Here is an 18,569-nt window from a genome sequence, read left to right as displayed (position 1 = left end):
GGTTGTGAGCACCCATAGCTCGATCGTCGCTTTTGGGGTACGCCCTAGCATTTTTATCGCCTTTGGTGCCGTCGCTTAAGGGGGACGCCCTAGTATTATGTATCATTCTATTTGCCTTATGTGATGTACTTATGTAGGTAGATATAGAAATACCTATTGACATGTGTCACTTCAGACAGTCTCGAATAAATCCTTGAGCTAGAAAGTGCCTATTATTGTCGCTCACCAATAGTATACCTAGTCCTTCTCTGAATACATTACAGTGGCGACAGGTAGTGATAATTTCGCGCGTGCAGTAGAAAAATCAACATGTCTATCGGCAAGTTACACGAATTTAATGTCAGCAACGGCGCGTGGTCGTCGTACATGGACCGTGTGGAAATGTACTATAAGGTGAATAAAGTGGCGGACGAATTGAAGGTGCCGGTGTTAATAGCAGCGATGGGGGATGAGGCGTATGAGTTGCTAGAAAACTTGGCAAGTCCTAAAAAGCCGGCGGATTTAACCTTAGACAAAATAAAGGAATTAATGTCCCATCATTTACAGCCAAAACCGTCGGTTTTAGCAGAAAGGTACCGGTTTCGACAAAGGAGACAAAATGGCGGTGAAAAGGTATCCACGTATGTGGCGGAGTTGAAACGGCTGTCGAAGCATTGTGACTTTGGTTCGGAGTTAAATGGTAACTTAAGGGATCAATTCGTTTGTGGCTTAATCAGCGACTTGATTAGGCAACGCCTTTTTGCAGAGGACGATAATATAACGTTCGCAGATGCAGTCAAACTGGCTACATCATTGGAGGCGGCAGAGAGGGACGCGGCGATAGTGGAGCAAACAAAGGTAACGAGTTCGAGCGGGACGGGAGAAGTGCAGGCCGTTATGTTCGCGAGTCGGGCCCGATCGGGGGCATTCAGCGGAGGGCAATCGCGGGCGCCTGTAGTTACGCAACAACGGAAATTAAACGTAAATTATAATGGCCGCCAGGAGAGGAACTGTGAAGCCTGTGGCGCGCGCAATCATAATTACGCTAACTGCAAGTTCCGAGATTATGTGTGCAGCAAGTGTCAGCGTACAGGCCACTTGCGGCGAGTGTGCCCAGACTGGGGCGCGGCGCCGGGGCCCGCGGGCCGCGGCGGAGCCCGCGCGCCGGCCCGGCGCGGAGGGGCAGCGGCGGCGGCGCCGACGCGGAGTGCCATGCATTTTGGAGAGGCCGATCACGAACCGAGTGAGGATCACGGCGGAGACCTCGAGCACGAATTTAATCACCTGTGTTTAAATAACTATCCGGCGGTGAGTTTACCCATATATATAGACCATACAGTTATAAATATGGAGGTGGACACGGGCGCGCCACATGCCTGCATTAGTAAGACCACATATGATAAATATTTTTCACACATGAATATAGAACCCACTAAAACGGGGTTTAATTACTACACAGGGCCTTCTATTAGACCTTTAGGTATAATTAAACCCATGGTAACTTTCAATGAATGTACTAAGCAATTAGAGTTGTTTATATTTGAAGGTGGCTCAACTTCTTTATTGGGAAGGCAATGGTTGGTGGAACTAAATATAAAAATACCGGAGTTATTAAAGTGTAATTACGTAATAGATAAGGCTAGTGGACCAGGTAAACAGAACATTGTAAATTTGCTCGGCAGATATGAGGCGTTATTCGGCGACGGACTGGGCCGGTACAAGGGCGGCAAGGCGACGTTGAGGGTGCGGGAGGGCGCCGCGCCGGTGTTCCACCGCGCCCGCCCCATGCCCTACGCGCTGCGCGAGCGCGTGGACGCCGAGCTGGACGCCATGCTGCGCGCCGGCGTCATCGAGCCCGTCGACTGCTCGGACTGGGCATCACCACTGGTACCTATCAATAAGCCGGACGGTTCCCTTAGAATTTGTGCAGACTATAAAAGTACCTTAAACCCGTATTTATTGGTCGATCGGTATCCCCTCCCTAAAATAGAAGATGTTCTAGTAAACTTAAATGGCAATATGTACTTCAGTAAAATTGATCTTTCTCAAGCGTACAACCAAATTGAATTGGACGAGTCTAAACGTTACACAGTTATAAATACCCACCGGGGATTGTTTCAGTATAATAGACTGGTGTACGGCTTATCGTCTAGTGTAGGTATATTTCAGCGTATTATGATGAATTTATTGGGTAACATACCTAATGTACAGATATTTTTAGATGATGTTATTATCGGAGGGAAAACGGAGTCAGAGCATTTGCAAGCCGTAGAAGCGGTTCTCCAACGTTTACTTACTAACGGATTAAAATTAAGGAAAAATAAGTGCGTTTTCTTAGCTAAGGAAGTATCGTACTTAGGCTATGTCGTTTCTAGGGAGGGTATCAAACCAGACATGACAAAGATAAAGGCGATCCTACAAATGTCGCAACCTCGTAACGTATCGGAATTAAGGTCGTTTTTAGGGACGGTAAATTTTTTTGGTAGGTTTATTAAAAACCTCAGTTTAATATTGTCTCCTTTATATAAACTGTTGAAAAAGGAGGCGGAGTGGCACTGGAGTGAGGAGTGCGAGGAATCTTTCATACAAATAAAACGTTTGTTGTCGAGCGCTACAGTGTTAAGGCATTATGATCCTAGTAAACCGTTAATAGCGACCTGTGACGCGTCACCGCGGGGGGTAGGGGCGATTTTGACCCAGATTGGCCCGGACGGGGAGCGCCCCGTCGCGTACGCATCACGCACGTTAAACAACGCGGAAGCGAATTATTCGCAAATACATCGTGAAGCTTTAGGTATAATTTTTTGTGTAAAAAAATTTCACCAGTACCTGTATGGGCGGCATTTCACATTGCGCACAGATCATAAACCACTAGTATCGATATTCGGTCCGCATACAGGTATACCAACAATGACAGCTAGCAGGATGCAGCGGTGGGCAATAATATTATCGGCTTATGATTACGAAATCGAGTATGTGAATACGAAAGATAACTGTGCGGACGGGTTGTCTAGGTTACCTAATTGCAACGAGACACGGAATAATTTAGGAGATAATATTCCGGAGCAGACTTACCTGCATTTCGCACAAGACGCGTTGTTATTAGATTATAGTAAAATAAAGTATCACACTATGCGCGATCCTGTTTTAGCCAGAGTATTAACTTTTATTCGCGAGGGTTGGCCGGATAAATGTGATTTTGATACGTTGAAGCCATACTTTAACAGAAAGTTAGAATTATATGACGAGCTAGGTTGTGTCATGTGGGGGCACCGAGTAGTGATACCGGAGAAGTGTCGCGATAAAGTTTTAAAAATTCTACATGAACCTCACATGGGTATAGTTAAGACCAAGGCGCTGGGGCGCAGTTATGTGTGGTGGCCGGGCCTCGACGAGGCGGTGGAGGCGGCGTGCCGCGGGTGCGCGCCATGCGCCGCGGTGGCCAGCGCGCCGCCGCGGCACGTGCCGCGTGGCTGGCCGTGGCCAACAAGACCGTGGACAAGGGTACATGTGGATTTCTTAGGCCCCATCCATGGTAAAACTTATTTAATACTAGTGGATGCTATGTCTAAATGGATCGAAGTGTTCCAGGTTCCCAGCACGACCGCAGTTGCGATTACTGAGAAATTAACCGAAGTATGGGCTAGGTGGGGAATACCTAAACAATTGATAAGCGATAACGGGCCGCCTTTTTCAAGTAAGGAATTTTTTAATTTTCTTGCCTTAGACGGGGTAGAACATATTTTTACCGCCCCTTATCACCCCGCGTCGAACGGAGCGGCAGAAAACGGGGTTAGATTAATCAAACAGGTTATAAAAAAAGCGGTTATAGAAAAAACTGACATTCTAAACGCTATCAACACCTATTTAATTTATTATCGTAATACGGCGCATAGTACCACCGGGGAGAGCCCCGCAATGCTCATGATGGGTAGGCAATTGCGAACGCGTTTAGATTTGTTAAAACCGGATGTAAGTATGAATGTAAATAAAAACCAACGTCGTCAAATTCGCTTAGCTGGAGGATCAGAACGGAAAATGGATATAGGTGATGAGGTTTGGTATCGTAAATATCTAAAAGGTGAGAAATGGCAACCGGGTAAAGTGTCAGAGATTTTAGGGGATACCGATTATAACATTACTGATTGTCAGGGTAATCGTATTCACCGCCATATCGACCAATTGAAACGGAGAATGAGGAGTTCTATAGTCTATCCACAAAATAGCGGGGGTGTAGTGAGACCGTGGTTATTGATCCAACCCTAATAAGGCGTCAGAGCCTACAACACCGCGAGCGAGTACCAGGGGTGGGGGCTCAGTAGCACGAGGGAAGTCTCGACGCCGAGGTCTCGATGCTTCGCCGGCGCGAAGTACGGTGGAAGGGGAAGAGGAGGACGTGGAATGCTTCTCTACGCCAGGGCGGGATACCGGGAGTGGTGAGGAACAAGCAAACCAGCCAACCACCCCTCTTGTACCGACCCGGTCGCGGCCCATTAGACAATGTACATTGAATAAACCTTCATATAAAGAATAAGCACGGGGGCTACTTAAGTATAATAGATAGACCCCCGCAATAGAATTGTAAGTTTCATTGCGTAGCATTCTCCTTTATATTAATGTATATGTTATTCTATAATACGCTACATTACGCTATGTCATAACCTGGTAGGTAATTTTTCGGAATGAATGCTACTTGTAACTCTATTGTTTAGTTATTGTTGTTAAGATTACGTCTGGGAATAATTAATCTATTATGAATCGTATTCCTTGAGCATAAGATCCATTATTAATATTCTACATTCATAGCGATGATTTTTATCCTTATGAGTATTGTTGGACGAACGGGTTCCCGTTACCAATGTGTACTTTATACCTATTGTTGTGTATTCTGCCAGATGCCTCGTCCTAATTTACTATCGATGTTTCCTTGTTGTAGATTAAGTGCCTAGTTTTAAGTAGGTAACCCTATTACGCATGCTAAAAAAAATATTAGTTAGTAGTATTAATTAAGTGTGGAGAAGTGTGATGTACTTATGTAGGTAGATATAGAAATACCTATTGACATGTGTCACTTCAGACAGTCTCGAATAAATCCTTGAGCTAGAAAGTGCCTATTATTGTCCTTCTCTGAATACATTACACCTTACTTTTCATATGACGAGGAGTGTTTGATTTGGCTTTTGGTTTTACGGCCGGTTGCCACCTGACGCCAAGACAGTAACCCCTCTTGCTGACTGGGGCTTAGGATGCCGCCGTTGACTTGCGCTCCTCCGCCGCCATCCTCTGCACGGCAGCCTGCCTGCTGCCGCTGTCCCCCGCCGGCCCGGTGTCGGAATATGTCCGAGCGGCCCGGCGGGGGGTGCCTGTTTGGCCCGCGGGAGGTATTTTATTTCCTCCTACCCTGCATTTCTGCCGAGCTTTCCCCTATCCGCCGCCCGGGGACGCGTTCTCTATGGGTGAGGCTCCCACGAGAAGTCAAATTGACCCAGTAATATAAATAATTGCACTAACTTTAAGGCCACGTGGGCAATGCACTCCCAGCTATGGTGGGTCGATTAGACCCACTACTTCAAGTACTGGGCTAAATTGACCAAGTAGTATAAATTGTGATACTAACCTTAAGGCCAAGTGGGCGATGCCAATAGTGGGATAGAGATTGAACGTGGCCCCGGGACACTCCCAGCGATGGTGGGTCGCTGAGACCCTACAGTCTACGGAGCAGTATATGGAACGGGAACATGTGACGCAGCTGAAAAAAAAATGTCTCGTAGATCATTCTTTTGTATAAGATTAATTGTAAAGTTAATAAACATAATATATTTAGCTGTTAATATAACCTGTTCCGTTAAGCAGTTTTTGTAGGTTTAGAATACGTTTCTCGATATAGTAAATTTCAAGTAAAATTACTCTCATGATATGAAGAGAGTGAACAGCCCCCCAAAGTTACTAAAATAAAAAAAAAATACATACATATTTCGCGCAATAAAAAGGTTTCATGGTAATAGGCTAGTTTCCTATAAATTGAAATAGATATCATACACGAAAGAAAAAAACGACAAGACCCACTGGTGGCCGAGCCGGGAATCGAACCCTTCAGCTTACGCGGCTAACGTCTTTACCACTAGACCAGGTAATTTCTACCATCCAGCTTAAAACATCAAGTTAAAATTTTTATGAAATTACTTTGCTCTCTTGAGGATAAAATGCAATTTTGCTATCTGTTTTGGAATAGCAAAGTAAGCCTTTACCAGTTGGTGTGGTGAAAAATATTTTTTACAGTGCACGAAATAAAGCACCACACAATTAGAACAAAAATATGGACAGTGGTTATATTTAAATATAATTTATATTTAATAAGTCAAAGAGAAACATATAAAGTAAATGAACTGACCGTGACGTCACTCCTCAGTATTTCATAGTAATTCCATATTAGCATTAACCGTTTTGACAGTTCTTAAAAAGAAGCTGATTTGACTAGTAGGAAACTAGCCTATTATGATATGTGAAGTTTCGGGACCAAGTCTATGGGCATTTTCAGAATTTGGGTCCCCCCAATTAGCGTAAGTTGTTAACAAAAATTAACTCACTGTCAGTTTTGTGACGACAATTTTAAGAATAAAATCCAGGGTTCGAAAATATCCGATATTTATAATAAATATCAAAATGTCAGATATTTATGATATTTATCGGATATATATCAACTTTGATATATATCCATTTTGTATGGAAGGCATTTCATTTTTTTGTTGCGATATTTATGAATACTACATTAGATAAGGAAAAATGTACAAAAAAACATAAAATTTTGTATAAAAACAGTAACAAACACAAAAAACTAGTTTTTTAACAATGTTACATTTTTCAAAACCATTTTGTATTGAAATATTTATTAAAAAAAAGATATATATCGGATATTTATATCCATTGATATATATCGTCGAACCTAGCTGGATATATATCCGATATATATCGGATATATATCTTGATATATATCCATTGATATATATCCTCGAACCCTGATAAAATCTGTCTAAAAATGAAGTTTTTTCACATTCTGAATGTAGATTATCGTTTAAAGTTTATGTAATTAACACAAAAACAATATTTTTATTCATCTTTCATGCTTAATTATCGTCACAAAACTGACAGTGAATTATTTTTTATTAACGACTTACGCTAATTGGGGGGGGTCCCAAATTCTAAAAATGCCCCTATACTAAAATTATTATTATTATCAAACTCGTAAATTTGAAGAACAAACAAAACGCAATGAATAAATAACTTTATAGACAAAAACATAAAACGAAATGAATTAATTTATAGACAAAAAAAGCATAAATTTGAAAAATAATGACATAAGCATTAGAAAGCCCACAAGATTAGTGCGGCCGCGCACGAACGACCACTAGCCGCCCGTGCGTGGCTGGCCTTAACCGTGCTTCCGTCCGATTATCTAAATCACATCTTATTTAGTTTGGGGATTTTTTTTAAGAGGATAAAGGAGGATGGCTCCCATTTTACTCTCTGAACATTGACGATGGAATGTATTTTTTTAAACAAATGAAAGTATGTGTGTGCGAAATATACAGAGTGGGGCCTGTAATAAAGGCGAAGAATTGAACTCTAGGCTATTATCCTTATACTGATCAACATTTGTTCGTCGACTTTTAAAAATAACTTGTATTTTGATTTTTATCACCCTTGAAAGTTTTTTCTAAGAGGTAATGTATTGCGAATTCTGTTAAGTTTAAAGTGTGACAGACAACGTCAATGACAACAATAATGGCGTACATTGAAGCTAATATTTATTTTGTATGAAAAATTAAAAATTTAAAGACTTCATATTTTTTAAAAGTCACTGAACAAATGTTGATCAGTATAAGTAGAATAGCCTAAAGTTCAATTCTTCGCCTTTGTTACAGGCCCCACTCTGTATAAGTTTAACAGAATTAAAAACATATGATGATGGGGACAACCTACACCACAGGTATTTTTTTTTTCTTGATACTTATCTAAATATATACATATAAGAAGAAACTGACTGACTGACATATCAGCGCATAGCCAAAACCGCTGGTCCTAGAGATTCCACTACGAGCACTAAGAAAGGATTTTTCAAAATTCACACCCTAAGGAGGTAAAATGGGGGATCTAAAGTTCAACGTTTGAATAAGATTACTTTTAGTACGCGGACGAAGCCGCGGGAAAAACTAGTTTTTTTATAAAACATCATTCTCTTTGAGATATCCCTGCATTTGACACGGATCATGGGAGCCTGGGGTTTGCTTTGACAAGTAATCCCAAGATTTGGCGTAGGCACTAGTTTTACGAAAGCGACAGCCGCATATTTTTGAAAATCTTATTTTTAGATTTTTCTTCCTTCCAGCAATCTCCAAGTACAAAGGGGCATACTGAAAGTTACACTCACGGTATAGGGTTACTGCCCGCACCGCCGCAGCCCTCGCAGACTGGCTCTGGCGAAGGCAGCGCCACCCACGCGTAAGGCTCTTCAGAGAATAACGCATCGCCTCGACGTGTTGGCGCTGTCGTCACGACGTGCCGGCCTACGGTTTCGTTTTGTCTAAAATGAGAAATGTAGAATTGATTTCAGTTGATGATAAAATTGGTAGTCTAAATTTTGAAGGTTACATTTATTATTCAGTTAACCCCCTTATTCATAAACGTTCACTAAAGTTATCAAGCCGATAAAGTTCGTTTGTCCCTTTCTATCACACAAATACGTCGGAAAGGGACAAACGAACTTTATCGGCTTGATAACTTTAGTGAACGTTTATGAATAAGGGGGTAAGTATTTATTGTTCCCCGTGTGGTGACGGGTTAAGAATTTCACCACCGCCTTTCTTCCCGTGGGTGTCGTAGAAGTCGACTGTGGGATATAGGTTAAATTGTGACGTAGACGAGAGGCGGGCAACCTGTCACTGCAATGTCGCAATTTCGTTTTCTTGCAACCCTTTTGTTTGCCAAGAGTAACACTAAAACTTTGAGTTTTTCGTGTGCTCTGCCTACCTCTTTATGGGATACAGGCGTGATTGTATGTATGTATGTCAATACCAGTCACAGACAGTAAAGTAAGGAATCTCAGATCACAATAATTTACGATTGCGATACGATTTGTCGACCGAGGCGAAGCCGAGAAGTGATCTCCAGCTTTCTTATTGACTGGCCAAGGTGAGTATACTATTTTTTTGTTTGACGAAACCAGGAAACGGCAACTTCGTTTAGCGACCTGAAATATAAAAAAATCAGTACCTTAACTCTATAGCATTAGATGCGGACACAAAGTTGGGGTTTTCTCCCATATAAAGGTCGGGTAAAGGCTCCTCTTTCTTCACTTCCGCTTCCTCTTGGGCGGCCATCTTGTTTTCCATTATTTTCACTAGACGCTCGAACTCCGCTGTAAATAAACCAATATGTTAAGCATTATTAATAGAATTACTATTGTGTGCCTTTACAGGGTGTCATGAACTGACTGATTTAATGTAACACCTGTTATGTACATGACAATGCAATACTGAATAAATGAAATGAAAGTATATTTTTAAAATAATTTGATAAAATGTTATGAAACAAATGTATTACTATATAACATGCATAGTTTACCTACTGTTTTTATTTAACCTTAAACTCCTTCAAGGGCAATGACTTTCTATGACTGTTTGATTTAGTCGCTCAGCACCACCATTTTGACAAGGACTTTTGTCTTTCACAATATTTAGTTACCAGTACTAGCAGGCGACAACCGGAGCTCCGCCGCATGTGCCCTCGCTTCCTCTAACGCCGCTAGGGCTTCGGTCCGGGACCGGAGCTCCGCGTGGCAGTCCGCGCGTCTGAGGAGCAGTTTGTGCCGTTGCTCGCGAGGGTACCCCTGGGACAGGGCTAGCGATATGTCGGAGAGGCATTCCTGGAAAGAAAATACTAGTTTAAGACAGATTTCAGAGCAAATCAGTATCAAATCAATAGTGAGATCTTGGAACAAACTCCCAGAAGACGTGGTCTCAGCACAAAATGTGAATCAGTTTAAAAATAGACCAGACAAGCACATCACATCTACAACTCGGCTATGATTACTGTCACAATGATCACTGGATACAGGCTATATCAGTTCTTTAACTGCCTGCCTGCTTATTAAATAATAATAATAAATCAAAGACGGTTTTTTAAAATGTGTTTATGTTTTTTATATTGTTTTGTATGTATTTTTGTATTTTACTTTTATATTCATATTATAAACAGCCTAACTTAAGACGAAAGATGAATAAAGGAAATAATCAAAGAAGAAAAACGTAGAATGGCTACGATTATTTAATATTGAATAAGAAGTTTGTTTCTAATGAAAGTCAACTGTAATACTTTGTTCAGTAAGTTCGCTAAGTAGTACATTTCTAGTCAGTACTGGAAAACGTACGATATATGTCGATTCGTACCTCGCGTCGTTTTAAATACTCAATTTGGGCGTGTTTTAAATTATCGCTACTCGAATTCCCTCTTTGCCGCACTTGTGGTGTAATTTACTGATAATACTGATACTGCATATTGTTGCTACTTTTTGCTGTTTAGTATGAGTTTGTTTTTGCTAATGCTATTAAGATAAGAATAAAAATTAACAACTTTCAAATTAGGTTTTTAATGTTATCTTTAATTAACCCCCGATGCAAAAACGACGGGGCGTTATAAGTTTGACGTGTCTGTCTGTCTGTGTGTGTGTCTGTCTGTGGCATTGTAGCTCCCGAACAGATGAACCGATTTAGATTTAGTTTTTTTTTGTCTGAAAGCTGAGTTAGGCGGGAGTGTCCTTAGCCATGTTTCATGAAAATCGGTCTACTATGTTGTGGTCGGGGTTTTTTCAAAATTTTAATTTTGTGGTTAGGTTATTTCTAAACCAATCCCCCAGTGTCACCTTGAACCTCTTCATCCGGAGCAGCGCCGCGGACCTGTTGGCCAGAGCGAGAGGAAGCATCTCCCCGTCCCGCGCCGCGTACAGCACACTCTTGTTGTAGCATTCGTAGCTGTCCCGAAGCAGGCTGGCGCGGAACTTCTCGTTGCCTCGCTGTCGCCACAGCAGGGACACCTCGTCACACTTGAGGGCAGTGTCAGACTCGCTGGTTTTACGGGCATAGCTTGAGCGCATTTGGCTTAGCCAGTGGAGGAGGATTTTTCTGTTGAATAAAATACCTATAGGTAAATACCAAAAAAATTGCTAGACATTTTTATCCTAGTTGTATATTAAATTGAGTTTCATTTGATCAAAAAAAATGTAGAAACAAAAGAAATAGTCACTACTTAAAAAAAACTTGTATATACTTGTATGTATATACTTCGTCTGTCAATGAAAAGAAAATTGTAGTAAGTATGTATGAAATGCATATAGACTTACTATGTTTTAACTTTGAGGAGCAGCGTGAGATACGAGATTTTTTCAAAGTAGTGACGAAATACTACTTTATAAGGCTAAATTAAAGTTTTGTCTATTTCAACAATATCTATATCTCAATGTACAGTCAGCCAAAAAGTTACCACTTTTCGACCTTATGTATTTAGTATAGAGTTGAAAAGTGGTAAACCACTTTTTTGGCTAACCATACACTGGGCGGCAAGAGGTTATATATATTTTATAAATCATTCCCTGTCAAGGTATAATATTTGAGACAGATTTAAACTAACATACCAACAATGTTAGTGTTTTAACATATTCACGGGCGGCCAGTGACGTCATCTGTCATAGACCAAAGGAAACAAATGACTATGCGTATGTGCCCGTGAATGTGTTAAGTTCAATGTGGAGAAGTGACTCTGACTGACTCTGAAGAATCACATTCTTGCATGTGTACCTTGTACATAGCACATACAGTGGAGCAATAATTTTTATTATATTTATTTTATTAGCGTACCTACATAATTTTAAGTCAGTAAAATCCTTCGGATTTTTGTTATATTTATGGCATATTTGTAAATTGTGTGTTATTGCAGCATTCAAATAAAGTTTTGTCTATCTATCTATTATCAATCTACATAACATATTTGATTATTTTGATAATGATATTGACCTGTTCATGAAAATCATGAAATGAATCTCTTAAGTCCTTATGTTACGACTAAACTACTTGAATAAGTCTTTACGCATTTTTATTCTACTGGTTAAAACCACGTAAGGCGTAAGAATATTGATATCTAACTAGGACTGGCTTAAAAGAGAGGTTACTGAGAAGCCCTTCCAGTCGAAAACTCGCGGTATTTTTTCTTGTTTACAGAATTATTTATAGACTAACCTCACTCCTTCGTTCTTCAAGAAGTAGTTCATCGTGTCAACTTCACAGTCACTCGTTCTGTCTATCTTCTTTTCCTCAGAAGACAAGAGAAGCAGAAGAATCTCCCACTGTTTCGACACATCTTCCGGCATACCCATACTGTTGGTTCCACTCATTTTCTACAAATTAGGCACTATAGCTGGATCTATACTAAGCGAACACTATTTTCTCACTATATTGTTGGTTTATATTGCATATTTTATATACAATTCTTAAGCTAACAGCGAAAATATTCAATAATTCAAGTGTTATTATTTGTCGATTTCTACTGTGTAACACTACAGATTCACATAAGCTTTGTTTACGCTGAATTTTGAGGCTACAACTACCCTTCTTATTTTGGTCGGGTTTATTGATTTGACACTGACTGCGTTCCGTTACGCACAAGATACGTTGTTCTTATTGTAAAGACCATCGACATAGTACACCAACCTCTGAGCGGTCTTCTTCAATCAGAACTCCAATCTCTTTGGTCAAAAACATGTCAAAATGATTAGGTAAACAAGGGTAAACGAAAAGAAAATATAATTAAATCATTATAATATTTATATCTATTGAATATCCATTAATGAATTGGTTAAAAATTCAAAATAAAGTTCTGAGAGAAAAGGCATAATATACAGAATGGAGGATATATTTTTGATTCAGTCAGCGCAGCTACAGTGTGGTCCCGTGAAAACAGTCTTAAGGCCGCTGTACACACATGGCCAACAGCTCCACCAACCCCCTTGGCCATGTGTGTAGAGGGCTACTTGGCCGTAAGTTGGCAGTTGGCGCTAGCGCTTGCCGGCCAACCGATTCGTGTCGGTTTTTTGTCCACACATCAAAGGATCTTGGCGCCAATGGCCAACTGCGTTTACACATTGGCGCTTCATTCAGTTGGTCGTCAGCCGTCAGAGAGGACGGTAGTGAAATATTTACGAAAATAATAAGTTTATCTATGTCAATAATAGTGTAGATTTTAGGAAATAAAATAACCTTGCAAATGTTTAATGTATTTCCTAAAAAAGATAAATGTTCTTATCATAATATTAAAAAAATTGTTAATATTTCAAATAATTTAATTTTGGGTTATTATTTTTTAATCAAATTTTTCTGTCAATGTCTATGATCTAGAATTTCCTAGATTTTTCCATTCCACGTCCATCTTTCATGAAGAGCCAATGCCAAGTGATTGGTTCGCCAATGTGTAAACAGCGGCTCTAATCTTGGCCAAGGGCTTTCACAAAGGGTTGGTGGAGCTGTTGGCCATGTGTGTACAGGGGCCATTAGAAGACGTTCCATCAGTTTCCAAGTAACGAAGATTGGCGGTATAAGTTTAGGAAAACTTTATGAGATGCGGAAAAATAGAGGTAAATTTTGGCAAACTTTAGTTTTGATGACATACAATCCCACTCCTACCAGATCAGAAGCTTATTTGTAACATCTTATCATCTTGATGCTTATCAGACTGGATTTTAGAAAACTAACTCAGTAAATTAATTATTAATTTTTCTCTGATGCACGTTTAGGAAAACCCCCGTATAGCGCTGGATTAGTCGATCTTATTTGTAAAATTTGGACAATTTGGAATACTGAAACTGGTAAATTTATAATACGTATATCCTGTACTACAAACTTCTCAGACTACATTTTTATTATAAGGTTTTAAAAAAAAGAGTAAACAAGGCTAAGACGAATTCATTTTTTTTCAGAAATTACCTAAAATTAACTGACAATTTCTTTGAAAATCTACATCACATCGGAGTTATTTTCGTACAAAATAAATCTGCAACGTTTACTAAAATTGCTCTTATGCCTTAGTGATTATAAATTTCTATTATATATTTTTGGCATTTTTTTTTAAAACGAGCCTTCCCCGTCACAATTATTGCCACTTCTGTACATTTTCTCATATTTTGTTAGACTAAGTAGAAAAAGTCCTATAATATGTTATATATTTGTAAACTACTCGGAAAGCTCTTTAATTTGATACCACACACGATATGATTAAGCGCTCGGTTGCGATTTCACTATTTTTCACATGAAAGCTCTCTTGGGAACAAGCCTTCTTCTCGTTTCGTCAATTAATTGTATAAAAATACCCAACCAACCAAACCATAACAAAGTTGGCCAGCCCAAAGGAATTGTCATTACATTACAAACATTTATCATTTCAAGGGTAAATTTCTACCAGCCAGCTTTGAACAGGACTTTACCAGATAGTTCCGTGTGAAAGTAGTTCCTGAAGTACTCACTAGATGTCGCTTATCTCTCGGAATGGAATTTCTAAAACGCGCTATTAAGATTTTTCCTAAATTGTATAACACGCTAGACAGAATCCCTAGAGATTTTAAAATGGAATCTTATATCTATATGCTTTGATCGGATTTTTTTAAATTGTTCCTGCAAATACCAGCAGGGACAAAAAAAGTTTGATTTTATAGTATTTTTTTTCTTATTTGCTCCTAGAAATACCAGTAGGGGCAACATTACAGAATAGGCTACTTCCGTACTAGTATTATAAAGCAGTGACGTCACGGTCAACTCATTAACTTATATATTTCTATCCGATTTCTTAAATATAAATTACCAGCTTTTGCCCACGGCTTCGCACGCGTTAGAAAGAGACAAAAAGTAGCCTATGTCACTCTCCATCCCTTCAATTATCTCCACTTCAAAAATCACGTCAATTCCTCGCTCCGTTTTGCCGTGAAAGACGGACAAACAAACAGACACACACACTTTCCCATTTATACTCGTAATATTAGTATGGATTACAACACAGAGGAAAAAATCATAAGGCAAAACCTTTAATACGTAAAGTAGCCTACCCCTCTGGGAAACAGGCGTGATTGTATGTATGTATGTAAAACCTTTAATGTAGGAGCTGCGACCAATGTCTATCTTCACCTTCTATATCGGATTCTTCATATATATCCAATTAGGTCATAGGTATCATATATATATACATGTCGGATCGTGGGCGTATCATACCAGAACCGTTGTCAGGACCTGCCGTAGTTGTTTATGAGGGCTTTTCAATGAAATACCATGTCCATATCACAGAATTTACTTTACAAAACTGATTACACATTAAATCACGTTATAGAAAACATTCCGCCTATTATTTCGAGCAAACCGCCGGATTAGACTGATGGATCTCCAACAACGCCAGCACTCCTCAACCATTTTCCCTGCAGATCGATTGGCAGCACTGAGATCCTCCTATAGAGTAGCAATCTTGTATTATTTTGTTCGCGATACGAGTCACCAGTGCCAGGGGTGCGAAAGCGAATGTGTTAAGCGCGCTGTGATTGGCCGTTTCAAGGACGGCGGGCAGTCGCGCCAGATGAAAGGGACTGTCCCTCTACTGACGCGTAAGTGGCCAATGTAAGTTGACCTATGCCGGCTCTGCATAAATTATAAATATGACTTTTATGTGGAATGTAATGACGTCTGTTTTTAAATTTGAGCTTCTTGTTACCTTTCCACACCATTTCACACTACAGGTGGACATCTTTAAGACATCAAAATACCCTTTTTCAATTTTTTTACTGCGAAAAACACGCGCTGCTTTCGGGTCTGTTACTTGGTCGCTACTGATCGGGCACGGCGAGCGCCCGCGCTTATATCAGTGCAAATACTAGGAAGGCTGGCGACCGCGAGTCGTCTTGTAATGGATGTCTATAGGGGTTGGTCTGTGATTGGCAGCCTGCAATCATCTGTTCATCATCTGTTTTTCGATTCTGTTCTTTTAGACAGTAGCGTCCTCTCTGACGTTTTGGCAGAACTCAGTCGAATACCAGCCAGGTTGTACAAAGTTGTAAAACCCTTGTTTGCTCTATTTGTCAAATATAGCGTCATAAAACGTATCTTAAACCACATTTTGGTCATTCTCCGACATATTAGTTATAGGGACCTTAATTTGAAACGAGTAGTATGATTTAAATAAAGGTACCTATGTTTAAAATAAAATCGCGTTATTAATACATACATCGCGAATGTGTACAGTCTAGGTCTAGCCGCCGAAAGCACTCATGCCTGATGACGGGTCTCCATATGACTCGAAGTATGTCGCACATTCGCGATATAATAACTCGAGTAGGTGAGTACAGTACATCCTTTAATATCTATAAGGGCCACCCCTTAACTCAGGGTTAGTGGGCTGTCATCTGTCAAATTCCATATAAATCCTTTTATTGAATTCCGTTAACTTTAAGGGAAGGTTCTTTAGATCAAATACAATTAACTTCTCTAAGAAACTAGCGTCTAACAAACTGACACTGACAGATCTGTCAGTGTCAGTTTGTATACAAATCTTTTCTAAGATTATGAATTTTTAAGACTGTCTGTGGCGTGCCTAACTCTTACGGTTATCGAGTTATGAAAAAATAAAGATAATTCCTGAACACGTGTGTGACAGCCTTTACCAATTTCTAATATTATTTGTTTTGACATGTGCCGTCAATCACTTGACACTAAGAATGTTATTTTTAAGGGTCTCTCACACTAATAAATTCATATATTATGTATGAAAATGATGAAAAATGTTTTTTTTCCAATTTAACTAAAACTGATATACAGGATGGTTCCTGTTAATGATCCTAGCTACGTGTCGAATTTAACGGAAAACAAAAAAAACACGGTGTATATATAAAATGGTGGGTTAACTCGAGAGAACCCTCCATTTTCGTTGGTGCAAGTGGCCCTTAAAGTAGTAGGTATGTTATCAAACCTTCAGCCACTTACCATCCCATTTACTTGGCCATCAAACCATCCTTACCATTAGCGTCGTGTAAACAACGATTACTAACGCAAAAACCGGCCAAGAGCGTGTCGGGCCACGCTCAGTGTAGGGTTCCGTAGTTTTCCGTATTTTTCTCAAAAACTACTGAACCTATCAAGTTCAAAACAATTTTCCTAGAAAGTCTTTATAAAGTTCTACTTTTGTGACTTTTTTCATATTTTTTAAACATACGGTTCAAAAGTTAGAGGGGGGGGGGGGACGCACTTTTTTTTCCTTTAGGAGCGATTATTTCCGAAAATATTAATATTATCAAAAAACCATCTTAGTAAACCCTTATTCATTTTTAAATACCTATCCAACAATATATCACACGTTGGGGTTGGAATGAAAAAAAAATCAGCCCCCACTTTACATGTAGGGGGGGTACCCTAATAAAACATTTTTTTCCATTTTTATTTTTGCACTTTGTCGGCAGATTGATATACATATTGGTACCTATTTCAGTTTTCTAGTGCTAACGATTACTGAGATTATCCGCGGACGGACGGACGGACAGACAGACATGGCGAAACTATAAGGGTTCCTAGTTGACTACGGAACCCTAAAAATGAACCCCTTATCCGACTTGGCCGTGCCACTAACACTATCTATATTGAAAACCATTATCCCTTATCAGGTTTGCTAAACCTTTAAAAGAAAGTGCTATATGTATTTAACCGGTATATTTAGACCCCAAAACGTTCAAATATTGCAAAGACTTGAGGATCTTAAATGATTGGTTATTTTTGATAATGTCATGTATTCATGCCTTTACCATAAAGACGGACCACGGACAAAAGCTACGCGTATGACCACCACAGAATAATATTTCGTCTTTTGAAATTCAATTCTATTCCATTACATTAGCATAGTCACAGGACGCATAAAATAAATTGGCTAGAAATTATCCTGCCAAATTTATTTGTTCCAATTGACAACCGAATTTATACTTTAATGTTAATGTAATAAATTTAATGTGATGTGTAAAAGTATCTATGTCAGATTTTCAAAATGGTTGACAAATTGTCATGGAATCCTTGTATTATTAAGGAAGGGTTATCAATATGTATTGATGGTAATCATGTGTTGAGTTTCTACGATGTACGTATTGGGTAGTATAGTTGGTCCTTGTTAGGGTTACGGGGTCAAGTAGGTATATTATTATAATTTATAATTGGTATTCTAGGTCTTATTTTATGTCATTTGATATTTGCCAGTCGCTTTTCGGTGAAGGAAAACATCGTGAGGAAACCGAACTAATTCCAATAAGGCCTAGTCACCCTTCGGGTTGGAAGTTCAGATGACAGTCGCTTTCGTAAAACTAGTGCCTACGCCAAATCTTGGGATTAGTTGTCAATGCGGACCCCAGGCTCCTATGAGCCGTGGCAAATGCCGGGATAACGCAAGGAGGATGATGATTCTAGGTTTTATTTTGTAAATATGAGGTAATGTTGTCTATTCTCTGATTTCAGAGAGGTATATGAGTCTTCCAAAAA

The 18,569-nt window shown here is 39.5% G+C and overlaps 2 protein-coding genes across 2 annotated transcripts in view; one reads left to right on the top strand and one right to left on the bottom strand.

The window, feature by feature from the left end:
* LOC125240519 (SET and MYND domain-containing protein 4-like) overlaps window positions 1-12,496 on the bottom strand; it is a 35,210-nt gene extending 22,714 nt beyond the window's left edge. The window contains 6 exon segments of the mRNA XM_048148412.1: window positions 5,597-5,728; window positions 8,408-8,560; window positions 9,250-9,394; window positions 9,721-9,901; window positions 10,898-11,156; window positions 12,267-12,496. Of these exon segments, the coding sequence (XP_048004369.1) occupies window positions 5,597-5,728; window positions 8,408-8,560; window positions 9,250-9,394; window positions 9,721-9,901; window positions 10,898-11,156; window positions 12,267-12,421 (1,025 nt within the window). The 5' untranslated portion in view covers window positions 12,422-12,496.
* Window positions 125-1,799, top strand: LOC125241419. The gene is made up of 2 exons (XM_048149895.1): window positions 125-1,287; window positions 1,662-1,799. The coding sequence occupies exons 1-2, from the start codon at window positions 310-312 to the stop codon at window positions 1,665-1,667; spliced, it is 984 nt and encodes a 327-aa protein (XP_048005852.1). The 5' UTR covers window positions 125-309; the 3' UTR covers window positions 1,668-1,799.
* Window positions 12,497-18,569: the final 6,073 nt, after the last annotated feature.

The sequence above is a fragment of the Leguminivora glycinivorella genome, chromosome Z (assembly GCF_023078275.1).
Source record: "Leguminivora glycinivorella isolate SPB_JAAS2020 chromosome Z, LegGlyc_1.1, whole genome shotgun sequence".
NCBI classification, from domain to species: Eukaryota; Metazoa; Arthropoda; class Insecta; order Lepidoptera; family Tortricidae; genus Leguminivora; species Leguminivora glycinivorella.
Note: the sequence above shows the minus strand (reverse complement) of the source record. Positions and strands in the feature narration are given on the sequence as shown.

Bases quoted from the DNA above. Each gene is read 5' to 3' on its own strand.
- LOC125241419 (XM_048149895.1), top strand. From the start codon at position 310: ATGTCTATCGGCAAGTTACACGAATTTAATGTCAGCAACGGCGCGTGG.